The 13,096-nt window shown below is 41.4% G+C and overlaps 1 protein-coding gene across 8 annotated transcripts in view; it reads left to right on the top strand.

The window, feature by feature from the left end:
• Positions 1–13,096, top strand: part of LOC117400464 (golgin subfamily A member 4-like) — a 97,350-nt gene that overhangs the window by 4,123 nt on the left and 80,131 nt on the right. For 6 of the 8 annotated variants that reach the window (XM_059022820.1, XM_059022818.1, XM_059022816.1 and 3 more), the window contains one exon: positions 7,718–7,819. The exons of the other annotated variants lie outside the window; for them this stretch is intronic. In XM_059022820.1, coding sequence (XP_058878803.1) covers positions 7,718–7,819 — 102 coding nt within the window. The remainder of the gene's footprint in view (positions 1–7,717; positions 7,820–13,096) is intronic. 8 annotated transcript variants of the gene reach the window in all.

The following is a 13,096-nucleotide window of genomic DNA, read 5'->3' as shown; positions in this document are numbered from 1 at the left end:
TTTTGTTTTTTTTCCATCTAAAAGAACAAAGAACAAAAAGGCATCGCCATAGAATCCACAAAAGCAAAATAAATATAAATATCAAATGACACCCAACCATTCTACTCAACCAGCCATCCCCCCCACTGCGCTTAATATTAAATGAGACCAAGTGCTTCAGAAGTTCAGGTTTTTAAATTCATAAATCATACAAAAAAAATTTGGTCTCACTTATTTTCCGAGTTCCCCAAACTAACTTACTTGCTTATTCAATATTGCAAACTACGCCTTAGGGATGTGCTTTTGGTACATTTTTATAAACGTTTAAATGCTATGCAGGTGTCTGCGTTTAAACTATATCTACACACACACACACTCTTTTATATTACATTCTGATGTATACTGACAGCCCTGGTTAGTATTTTCAAAGCAAAGAAACCCTAACTAAGCAAATAACTTTTTAACATCGCAACTACAATGAACCTGTGCTGGCCCTGTGGGCACAAAGTGAATAAACTAAACAAAATTATATTATATTATATTCAAACAACAAAATGAATAATAATGATAAAAACACAGCTTACATATGTTACAGAATCTAAAAATGCACAGATTCCAATACATTGTTATATTAACTTTACTGTTGACAAATTACATAGCTATTCAAAGACATCAATTTTTTTAAAACAAATGATTTGCGTAGAAGTGTACTGGTAATTTTAAAAGCCTACACAATTTATTTACACTTATGCGTTCTCTGAATTAATATTGGGGGGGGAAAAAAAAAAAAAACTTCCTTTTAAAATAATGTTATATGAATTCACAGGGATGTAAAGGCTAAGTGTCAGTTGCCATCTGGAGCATTCAGTTTATTATGGATGTATGCTTTTTACTGCCATCAGTAACTCCTTCCACAGTAATTTCTGAATGTTTTCATTTCCAATGGTGAAGCATTGAACTTGTGTTTTTGTAGTACAGCAATTTTGTTTGGCACAATTATTTGCATACCACAGTTTTCTCATCTGGTTCCTTAAAATACTTCCAAACGTGGCTTTGCCTCATTCCTTTGTTTAGAGATGCCATTTTATTAAATATATAACAAACGTCAGAAAAAACGCTTGTCATTGACTTTCTTACCCCCATGGACTGGCTACCATACACACCTACTACAGCATGAACACAGAGTGCACCAATGAAGCGCCAGATTGTCAGAGAATAAAACCCGCCCTAGTGTCAATCTTTCTGTTGCACCAAATAGAAAAACTACTTGAAGGCAATTGCCAAACCCCTTCCTTTTTATAATATCCGCCCTTACTCTGGCACCACAGCAGTCGGATATGTGACGGACTACTGTATATGATGATTAATTACTAAAATGAATACATTAAAAATATGCGTTTGGTGACATTTGTCACGTAACCAATATGTCTAGCATATTATTCAACGTTTAACCACTTTTTTAGTTCACACGTTTTAAACGTTTAAAATTCCCATACCTACTATGCGTGCTCTGCTCTAGGAAAGTATTATTTAACGTTTAACCACTTTTTTAAAGTTGATATGTTTTAAACGTTTGAAATTCCCGTACCTACTATGCGTGCTCTGCTCTAGGAAAGTGGAAAGTGAAGTCCTGCTTTCATTACATTTCATAAAACTTTTTTTTTTTCTTTTTTAAATTTAGTTGTTGCCAATTATTTTTATTATTTTCTCCCAATTTGGAATGGCCAATTATTATTTGAAGCTCAGCGCACCGCAACCACCCCTGCTCTGACTCGGGAGGGCAAAGACGAACACACGCTGTCCTCCGAAGCGTGTGCCGTCAGCCGACCGCTTTTTTTCACACCGCAGACTCACCATGCAGCCACCCAAGAGCTATAGCGTCGGAGGACAACGCAGCTCTCGGGCAGCTTACAGGCAAGCCCGCAGGCTCCCGGCCAGACTACAGGGGTCGCTGGTGCGCGGTGAGCCGAGAACACCCTGGCCGACCTAGCCCTCCCTCCCCCCGGGTGACGCTCGGCCAATTGAGCGCCGCCCCCTGGGAGCTCCCGTCCTCGGTCGGCAAAGGAATAGCCTGGACTCGAACTAGCGACGTCCAGACTATAGAGCGCATCCTGCACTATACGCAAGTGTTTTTACTGGATGCGCCACTCGGGAGCCCCAACATTTCATAAAACTGCGGCAACATAATTAACATCAAACTTAACCCAAGGGGAGCGCATTTTTTAAACATATTTAATATGATCGGCTAGAAGTAGGGAAATTTTAAATGACAGTATTTCTTTATTTTTCTCTATATATCTAGCTACAGTAATTTTAAAAAATAAAATACTGGTACACAGCAGAACTAATTAATTCTGCCAAGAATGAACAAGCAACCAGTAGACCCTTAGCCTAAACTTAGCAGTGTTGTAACTACAGTGCAGCCAAATAGACAACGAAAAAAGCTATTAAACTTCTAAGGCATTTATTTCTGTCAGCAGCCGCTAATATCTTTATAAACACAATTGTTTATGCTTTTTATTATTATTATTATCATTTATTTCTTAGCAGACGCCCTTATCCAGGGCGACTTACAATCGTAAGCAAAAACATTTCAAGCGTTACAATACAAGTAATACAATAAGAGCAAGAAATACAATAACTTTTGTTCAAGCAAAGTACAAGTTTGACAAACCACAATTCAATAATACAGCAGGTAATAGTGATAGTTACATCAGGATATGATTAAATAGTGATAGTTACATCAGGATGTGATTAAATACAAAGTACTACAGGTTAAAAACTTGGCAGATTACAGTATTCTGAAGTACAGGATTAAATGCAGTAAAATAGGGGGCTGATAAGAGCAAAATAAAGCACATTTACATGAAGGGTGATAGTGTCCCAGGATACAAACAGAGGAGTTCTACAGGTGCTGTTTGAAGAGGTGAGTCTTAAGGAGGCGCCGGAATGTGGTCAGGGACTGGGCAGTCCTGACATCTGTAGGAAGGTCATTCCACCACTGCGGAGCAAGGGTGGAGAAGGAGCGGGCTTTGGAGGCAGGGGAGCGTAGCGGTGGTAGAGCTAGTCTTCTAGTGCAGGCGGAGCGGAGAGGTCGAGTGGGGGTGTAGGGAGAGATGAGGGTCTGGAGGTAGCTGGGTGCAGACTGGTCAAGGCATCTGTAGGCTAGTACAAGAGTCTTGAACTGGATGCGAGCGGTGATCGGGAGCCAGTGGAGCGAGCGGAGTAGTGGAGTAGCGTGGGCGAAGCGAGGCAGAGAGAACACCAGGCGGGCAGCAGAGTTCTGGATGAGCTGGAGCGGACGGGTGGCGGACGCAGGGAGGCCAGCCAGGAGGGAGTTGCAGTAGTCGAGGCGGGAGAGTACCAGGGCCTGGACCAGGAGCTGGGTAGCATAGTTGGTGAGGAAGGGTCGGATTCTTCGGATGTTGCTCAGGAAGAATTGGCAAGTGCGTGCCAGAGTGGAGATGTGCTGGGAATAAGAGAGGCAGGGGTCCAGGGTGACTCCAAGGTTCTTAGCGGAGGAAGAGGGAGAGAGTGTGGTAGATTCCAGAGGAACAGAGATAGAGAGATCGGAGGAGGGGGAGGAGGAGGGAAAGAAAAGGAGGTCAGATTTAGAGAGGTTGAGTTTGAGGTGATGCGAGTGCATCCAGGAGGAAATAGTAGACAGACAGGTAGAGATACGGGAGGAGATGGTGGAGTCAGAGGTGGGGAAGGAGAGGAAAATCTGAGCATCATCAGCATAGAAATGGTATGAGAAACCATAGGATGCGATGAGGGGGCCCAGGGAGCGGGTGTAGAGAGAGAACAGGAGAGGACCCAAGACTGACCCTTGGGGGACTCCAGTTAAGAGAGGGTGAGGTGTGGAGGTTGCTCCACGCCAGGTTACCTGGTAAGTGCGGTTGGAGAGGTAGGAGGAGAACCAGGCCAGAGCAGTGCCAGAGATCCCCAGGTCAGCAAGAGATGATAGTAGAATAGAGTGATCAACAGTGTCAAAGGCAGCAGAGAGGTCGAGGAGAATTAGGACAGAGGAGAGAGAGGCAGCTCGGGCACATTTAAGTGAGTTGGTGACAGACAGGAGGGCGGTTTCAGTAGAGTGAGCAGAGCGGAAGCCGGATTGGAGAGGGTCAAGCAGAGAGTGGTTGGACAGGAAAGCAGAGAGCTGGCGGTGTACAGTCCGCTCGAGGGTTTTGGAGAGGAAGGGTAGGAGGGAGACAGGACGGTAGCTCTGGAGGGAGGTGGGGTCGAGGGTAGGTTTTTTGAGGAGGGGAGTGATCGAGGCTTTTTTGAAGGCAGAGGGGAAGATACCAGAAAGTAGAGAGGTGTTGAGGAGGGAGGAGATGAAGGGGAGTAGAGCAGGAGCAGCAGCTTGAAAGAGGTGAGTGGGGAGGGGGTCCAAGGCACACGTGGTGGGTTTGTGACCCTGGAGCAGGGAGGAGAGGTCAGAGTCTGAGAGGGGCAAGAAGGTGGAGAAGGAGGGTGAGTTAGTAGGGGTTGCAGTGGGTGTAGGAGTTGGAGCGGGAGGGGGTGCGGGGGAGAGAGAGGTGTTAAAGAGTTTGCGGATATCTGAAATTTTAGAAGAGAAGAAGGAGGCAAAGTCATCAGGGGAGATAGAGGAGGGAGGAGGAGGAGGGGGGGGAGGTTTTAGGAGGGAGGAGAAGGTAGAGAATGGTTTACGTGGGTTGTTAGTGGAGGCTTGGATTACGGATTGGAAATAAGCACATTTAGCAGAGGAGAAGGAGGAGAGGAGAGTGCGGTAAAGGTCTAGGGCAGCAGGGAGTTTGGTTCTCTTCCATTTCTTTTCAGCAGATCGCAGTGTGATTCTTGCCGAGCGGAGTGCAGAGGAGAGCCAGGGGTGGGGAGGGGAGGGGCGAGCAGGACGGGAGGTGAGGGGACAGAGGGAGTCGAGGGAGGAGGTGAGTGAGGAGAAGAGGGTGGAGGTAGCAGAGTCTACGGAGAGTTGTGAGAAGGAGTCGATAGGAGGGAGGTGAGAGAGAGCAGTGGAGGCAAGGACAGAGGGGGAGAGAGAGCGGAGGTTACGGCGAGAGGTGAGAGTGGGGGTAGGAGGAGCAGGGAGAGGGGGGAGAGACAGAGAAAAAGAGATGAAATAGTGATCAGAGAGGTCCAGGGGGGTGACAGAGAGGGTGGAGGGGCAGCAGGCCCTGGAGAAGGTGAGGTCCAGTTGACGGCCAGCTTTGTGGGTAGGAGGGGACGGAGAGAGACAGAAGTCGAAGGAGTGCAGGAGAGGGAGGAATCCAGCAGAGTGGCTGGGGTTGGAGAGATGGATGTTGAAGTCACCCAACAGGACAGTCGGGGTAGACAGGGAGGGGAGGGAGGAGAGTAGATAGTCGAGTTCATCCAGAAAGTGAGTGAGATGCCCAGGGGGGCGGTAAAGAACAATGAGCAGGAGTTGACAGGGAAAGGTTAGTTGGACTGCATGAAATTCAAAGGTACTTGCTGACTGCTTTGGAAGCAGTCAGCAAGAAAGCCTGCAATGGATTTCAGCAAAACAAGCAACCGTATACAAGAGGTCATGTGAAAGGGACACAACTCGGTTCTTTAGTCCCAATTAATTTCCAGGTCCATTTCCAGTTCTCCACAGCAGGAACTACAAGGCAGAGTATGCGCACTCCAACATTCTGAAGCTTGCAGCTCACACAATGCAGCTGTATTACCTGCATGATTTAAAAATAAATCAGTAATCTGCGGTGGGGCTGCCTGTTTGAGACGGACAGACACGACCCCCGGGGACGCAGACAACTGCAAACCTAAGAGTCCTGATAAATCATGCGTGTGTAAAGGAGATCCCCGAGTGCCTTGTCCTAAGAATATCGTGATAATCAATTCATGCTGTTTAATTCCATTTACATTTTTTTCTAGTGCCCTTCCAAGTAACATTTAGTCATTATAAAGGTATTCTTTTTACTGGAAAGTAACTTTGGATTGTTGTGCTTATTGACTTCTTGTTTGTTCTGGTCTCACAAACCCTGATTAGCACTAAACCTGAAGTAAGTTGTGTTACATTATGTAAGGTAGTCCACTAAGTGGTTATTGGGATCTGTGCAACCAGCTATTAAAGAGTAAATGTAATACAAATGATTACATGTGATAACACTTTACTTTAACTGCAACCTTTGTCGGTGCATAAGAGTTTGGGGCAGACTGAATTCATCCAATATTTTACAGGCCAATTACCCAATGGTATTACACTTTGGTAACCCAGGACTGTGCTGTATTAACCCAAAAGCATATGAAAGTCTTACGGCTATTTCCACAGCAGGGGGGTTCATCGTTCTACAGCTCTCATTGCAAGGCCACTGGAAATGTTCAGAAACTCTTCTTGAAATCTTCCTTTTTATAAGGTTCAATACAAATTTATAGAAAGAAAAAGCCAAATTTATTAAAACTTTCCAACTAATTGGTCATTTATGTATTTATTTTTTTTAAATACTGGTCAGACTTTTTTTTTTTAAATTGATTCAAATGCAGTAGTATAGTCAAAGTTTCATGATTTCTGCAGATTTCTTTTGGCCCCATCTACTGTACCATCACAGTTTCTGTTTTGTTTAAGCCTTTTTTTAGTTTTTGGCCTCACCTTTTCTCTGTGTCATTGCAAAGACATTTTTTGTGATATCGCACACATCCTGAAGGGCGGTCGCAGTGGAACACTTTCTCATCTTCTCCATCCCAGACAAACCTGCTCCAGATACAGTACCACGCAGCTACAGTTCAGGACAGGATCACATTCCCTTCTCTTACCTGCCAAAAAACGACACAAAAAGGTCCCCTTTCTTTTCCTGAACCAAAAACTACTTGGCTGCTGAATTATTCCTCTGTTAGACCATTTTTAGCAGTTTCCTTCCAATATGCAAAGTTAGAATTTCTTCAGGTGTTGCATGCGAGTATGTTTGTTTAGGTGTGTCAATTGTGATACATACATACATACATACATACATACATACATACATACATACATACATACATACATACATACATACATACATACACACACACACAGTAGTGTTCAAATGGAAACAACAAATGATTTACAGCAAGACTAGGGGTTGGGATTGTATTGCCCATTTTTCCTCACTCATACCATTTACTTAATACATATCTTTGTATCCTTGAATAGATAATAGTAAAAATATACAAAATATTTTAATAAGCAAGACCTTTCAATTAGAATAGTACCCCAACATTTCTCCTTTTTCAAGGAAAGCAGTACAAATGGAGAATTTGTTGCCTGATAACTTCACTCTGACTACTTTCTCACTAAATATCTTGGTATCCCTGAATAGAAAATCATCCTCTTTTTTCATGAATATTATATTACATTCTTGTGCATCACTGGTGGCAAAAAGTAGAAAATGCTTCTGTCCACTTTAGTACAGTGCTCTGTCATTATGAAGCTGCCCTTTTTACTGCAGAACCAGTTATAATGTGGTATAATCATGGATCCCATTCCACTAGCACTTGCATTCTCTTAAAGGAGGAACACAGCCTCGTAACTAGCTCCACTGAACATCCCTTCACAGCTCTGCAGACGGTGAGAACAAACAGCTGGCCCAGGGAGGTACTGTTGGGTCTCCATTGGTTTTTCTTTTGTTTCATTTCTCAGGCATCCTATCTGATCAGCCCTTGAGGGTTAAACACTTCTGTACGATTTCATTTTTATTTTTTATTTTCTCATTGCTCTTTGTTTCCCTCTCCCCCCTGCTTATTGCACTGACTGAGACAGCTGCTAGCCGGGATGATAGCAGAGCCCGCTTTTCTCTCTGAATATACTATCTTTGCTCTGGACCGTACCATACGACCTAAAGCAGCTCAGATTGCCAGTGCGGTGAGTCCTCCCACCCCCTCCAGCTTTTTGCAGGGTAGGAGAGCCCTTGTAGAAATAAGTAAAAGACTTCCTGCTTGCAACCTGCTCTCTCTATATCTGTTTCTCTCTGACACAAAGGCATCTCACCCCGCTAACCCTGCACTAAACCCTAGGGTCCACTTTGTAATACCTTTTGGCTTGTGTGCTTTTTTACAGTTTGCTGTTGTACTGTATTACATTTTTTTTGTGTATTTTTCTAGGTGAATGAATGTCTTCCTGTGCGCCCTAGGTATTTGCAGCCCCCCCCCCCCCCCCCCCCCCCGCGTGCTCCAGTCCCATTGAAGTATACAGTTTAATCCCCTCTGACCTTCCCTTACTCAGAAATGTGTTTGTTAACACAGAGCTTCGCGACAGAAATGAGCAGAGCTGAGGACTTGTACAAAGGTTGGCCTTCTGGAGTTGCTCCTTATTTGATTTGAAGTGTGTTTTAACATCGCAGATTAGTGCTGACTTTTAAACAGTTTAGGGAGGCAAAATACATTTTTTCATGGTGTATCACTTATAAGTCATGTCTATATTTGAACCAACGAGTGGCTGCCTGCATACTGTATTTCTGCTAATGGCGTCCTTTGGCCCTCCATGTCAACTATCAAATTAATAAAAGCTTCACACCATTACCAATGATTGTTAAACATTTTGTGTCAGCACTTTAAAGAACTACAGTCCATAAGGTTATGATAAGTAACCCCAATCTTTTATCTGGTCCTTTCAAATTTCCTCACTTGCTGTTTATCCGTGCTAGCTGCCTGCCTATAATGTTGAGTGGCTCTCTTGCTCCCATTCCCTGCAGAACGTGTCACAACAAAGAAATCAAACCTCTCAAAATAATTTGAGCAATCTCTTTCCAAATGCTGCATTTAAAGAAGTTTATTTAATGGGATTTTAGTGATTTGGTTCAGACACATTGATTCCTCCGAACCTGACGTGCATGCAAATATAGTTTATGTAAGCAGTAACCCACAACAGGGTGTGCGGTAAGACATATTGAATGTGGAAAAACGTATTGCTGCTGAGTATCTTTTTTTTTTTTTTTTTTTTAGATAATCGTTATTTTTTAGTGTAGTTTGAATGTATTTTCTTGCAGTGGGAAAATAAAATAAATACAAATGTAGTTGACGTTTGAAATTACTGTTTCCCTAGTACAGAATCGAGCTCTGCACCATAGCCCTGCACAGGAATATTTAATAGGGCTCCTGTCTTGCTTTTTTTTATCCTGCTCTCACCCGCAAAAACCTTCCCCGTGCTACTAAAAAAAAGCAACCTACGCAATGGTCAGTTATAAATTTATTTTCAACAGTTTAACAAACAGGATCTAGACAGAATTTTTTACGTTTTATCAAGAAGGCTAAAAGAAAAACAAATCTTGCTTTAACCATGTAACAAAAATACTTCAACTCCCTTTGCTACTGTAATAATAGACATCATTACTGTGTTATATAAGAATTGTAAATTGTTTACTCAAAACTCCACAAAACAAAGAAACAATTCTTAAGGCCCTTACACACCAGACGTGCAGTGAAGAACGACACGATAAAGCGACGCTAGAAAATCAATAAAACCTATGCTTTTCAATAGTGCCCGTGACACCAAAGGCGACACGACAAGCGACTTCGCCGCGACACAAATTCCAACATGAGCGATGGGGAGGGGACGTGGTCCTATTTTTGCTAATTCATCACATGACAACTACACAACTGAGCAGTCAGAGAACAGCTTCATGTCATGTGGTTTGAAATCAAGCCTGTTTCACTTTGTAATGGGGTTTATAATGTTTATTTATTTGAAAACCTCGTGCAGAAGGTGACCATCTTCCGAGTTAATTCATTGATTAATTGTTGCTAATCGGGAGATGGTCACCAAAACCTGCAGCTTTCTGCGCTCCAGGAGAAAGTGTCAGAGGCGAGACGTGAGTCTAAATTAATAGAGAAACAATTGCTATATCTAAAATATACTTGTTTAGAATTGTTAGTGTTTGTTTTACTTTGGCCAGACTGTTTAGGTGACCATCTCCCGATTAGCAACAATTAATCAATGAATTAACTTGGGAGATGGTCACCTTCTGCACAAGGTTTTTAAATAAATAAACAAAACCCAAACACACAGCTTTTCGCCGTCATCTTAAATAATAAATAATCATGTTGGACGGCTTTCGTCCATCTGCACATAAACACAATATATTTATATACTACTACTACTAATTAATAGAAATAATAATAATAACAAATGAATACCTGCATGAGTAATAAAATACACACAAGGAGTATCTAATTTCCCTGACCTTTTTGACAAGAGTCAAAGTAATTATAAAAAAAAACCCCAAAAAACAAAGCCAAAAACATAATATGGGAGTCGATTTCCAATGATCTGGGCATGCCTGGTTTGTATAATTTCATACATGATAAAATGCATACCGCCTAATATATTGCCATTATCATCAGACCTATAATGATAATAATAATAAGCCATTTTCTATTGCGTTTGTTAGTAATCAGACTTCCTGAAAGATCTGGCAGATTTCCAGCTGTCGCGTCATGTCTGTGATCGCTTCTGGTGTGCACAGTGTTTTCGCAGTAAATTTGTCGTGTCGACCCAGTAAAAATCGTGTCCTGTCTGGTGTGTGAAGGCCTTTAGACAGCCAGCGAACATGGCCTACTCAATCAACAAAATGGCTACCAATTGATTGTGCAATATTTACTCATTTTTAAACAAATTTATCCCAAATGTCTGACTTGCTGTGTTTCTTCTTCTTGACTCCTCTCTAGTCATTTTTTTTAAATTAAAACTTCTACGTTCTCAGGTTTCAGATCAGTCATTTTTCAAAAACATTTGACAGCAAGCTGATGCAGCAGTGATAGTCTGCGTATGTGCCATCACAGAACGACGACGAGACCCGTCATTCTCTGATTTGACTCAAGAGCGCGGGAGCTAAATACTTATACAAAAGAGAAGCTCAAACAAAGGAATTAGGAATTTCCTGATCAGTCTACTCTTGGTAAACAGATGAGAGATTGAAAGGTAGATGTACTAAGTTTGCATTTTCGTTACAACAGTTCGCAAGTATACATTTTGTCGTATGTTCTAACAGAAAGTATGTTAATGAAAATTGCCGCAATATGCTCATTTAAATATTTGTTGCATCTTCTTAGCGAGATCTTTATCATACATTGCGAGAGTCGTGCGGCATTGTTCAGATAAATAGCGGGAGTTGAATTGTGGTTTGTTGCAGCAGAGGGTGCCCGAAGGATAGCGTCTATACATGCAAGGGTGCAAGAATAAAAATAACAGTTTTTGTTAAATATAAACATCATATATACAATGCATTATGTTCCGTATTCATTTTACCTATTTTAATACTGCTATATAAAAAATGAAAGGCAGTTTAATCCCATCAGATTCTATAGTGGGGCCCCAACCTTCACCCCCAAAAAGATGTCGGGTTTAAAAACAATGCAATAAAATCGCACACACGTACATTTATAGTCTCAATATATTTTAAATATAAATCATTGCGCTGAAATAGCACTAATGTGTTTTGAGTAGGTTACACATTACATTATGTAAAAATATAAATCTGTACAGTAGGCCTATACTGTATACAGTACAGTAGTAAAATCAAATGAATACCTAGCGCACTTTCTTTTTACTTTAGCCTACTAGTAACACAAAGTAAATCATGCTGCTGCACTGTACACATTGGTGTACAATGCGAGTAAAAGATTATTTTAAATTGAAACGAAATGATTTTTGGGGTTTTTATTTTATTTTAATTATTATTATTTTTAACTTGGCCTACTTAGTAGCCTAGACAATTAACACCCAATAGATCTTGGTCCTATACAGATTCTCAGAATGAGCTGGAGGGGTTAGTGGCACATGTGTGCAGTCTATTGCTCCCAACATGCTGGGAAAACCAGAAATATCATAGAAATTTGTTTTCAAGGCTTGTAAGTACACCCTGACTGAAAATGAGGTACTCAAAAATGCATTGCGCACAACTGGCAATGCACGAGAAAAAGCGGACTGGGAAATCCCAGCAACTGTTTTAAAACGTGCTTTCAAAAGTTCTGAACAAATTGATGCAATTGTAAGTGTCGCCATTGTCTGCAGCTTTAGTACATCTCATTATAATATTTTTGAACCCTCATTTGCACTATCTCCGCTCCCTTTTTGCGAATTTATGCAGGAACGCCCATAATTGCATCTAAGGTTGAAGAAACTGCTGCCGTAAAACATTTCCTAATAAGACGCTAACAGCATTGCACATGTTTAGTACATTTCACCCTAGGCTTCCGACTCGTTTGAGATTATTGCGACAGGTGCAACACTTAAGTACATCTACCCCTTAGTCTGTTCCTGCAAATTTCCGCAATCTGAAATATTTGCCCACCCAGTCCCGCCCGCAACAAAGTACATTTTTCCCGGTTCCGCTGCAGGGCTTTACTCTGCACCTTTTACTTTTTATTCTGCCTGCATGTCTTCTCAGCACTAGTTTAACTCGGTGAGACAGTCATGCAGAATGTCACTCATATCAGTCAACATGAACAAAAATGCTCACTGCATTAGAATACACACTGATGTCTGCTATTACAGTAATGCATTTAACTTTTTATACCATATTCTTGAAAATATTTACCTAGGTTTTTTGTTTTTCATGCGCAGTCTTTTCGTTGTTAAGATCCAACGCAACCGATCTACACCCCGATTTCAGATCCTGCAGTCCAGCTAAATTTTAGTACTCCAGCCCAGGGCTTTACTGGAACTATCGCTGTGGCCTAAGAGAATTGAGATTTAGAAATTTCAAAGAAAATAAATCCAAGGAAATTAATTATCATTTAAATTATTTACGATTCTATTTAATTTTTGTTTAGTGTCTGAAAGTTTTGTACTACGTTTTTTAAAGTGTCTCCAGTTTTACTACATATTCTACAATTAGTGTTCTTATAGTAATGGACGACAAATCTAAAGTGTATCCTGATACAGGCAGACTAGAGAGTAGATACATTTTCTTTAGGAAAATAGAGTACTGTCAAGTGGAGACCACAGTTTGCCACTTACAATAACTTGTGCGTTTTAAAGCCCAATTTAAAGAACTAGAACTGTCACCGGGCATAAATGCTTTCAATATTTATGCCCTTTTTTGTCAATTTATGTTTCAAAATAAAAACGCTATTCCCATTAAACGAGGAAAATTGGTACATTTGCCTCTACAACAGATAATAAATCTCCTGTGAATAACTT

Source organism: Acipenser ruthenus, chromosome 4 (genome assembly GCF_902713425.1).
Source record: "Acipenser ruthenus chromosome 4, fAciRut3.2 maternal haplotype, whole genome shotgun sequence".
NCBI classification, from domain to species: domain Eukaryota; kingdom Metazoa; phylum Chordata; class Actinopteri; order Acipenseriformes; family Acipenseridae; genus Acipenser; species Acipenser ruthenus.
This window is presented reverse-complemented; position numbering and strand designations above follow the sequence as displayed.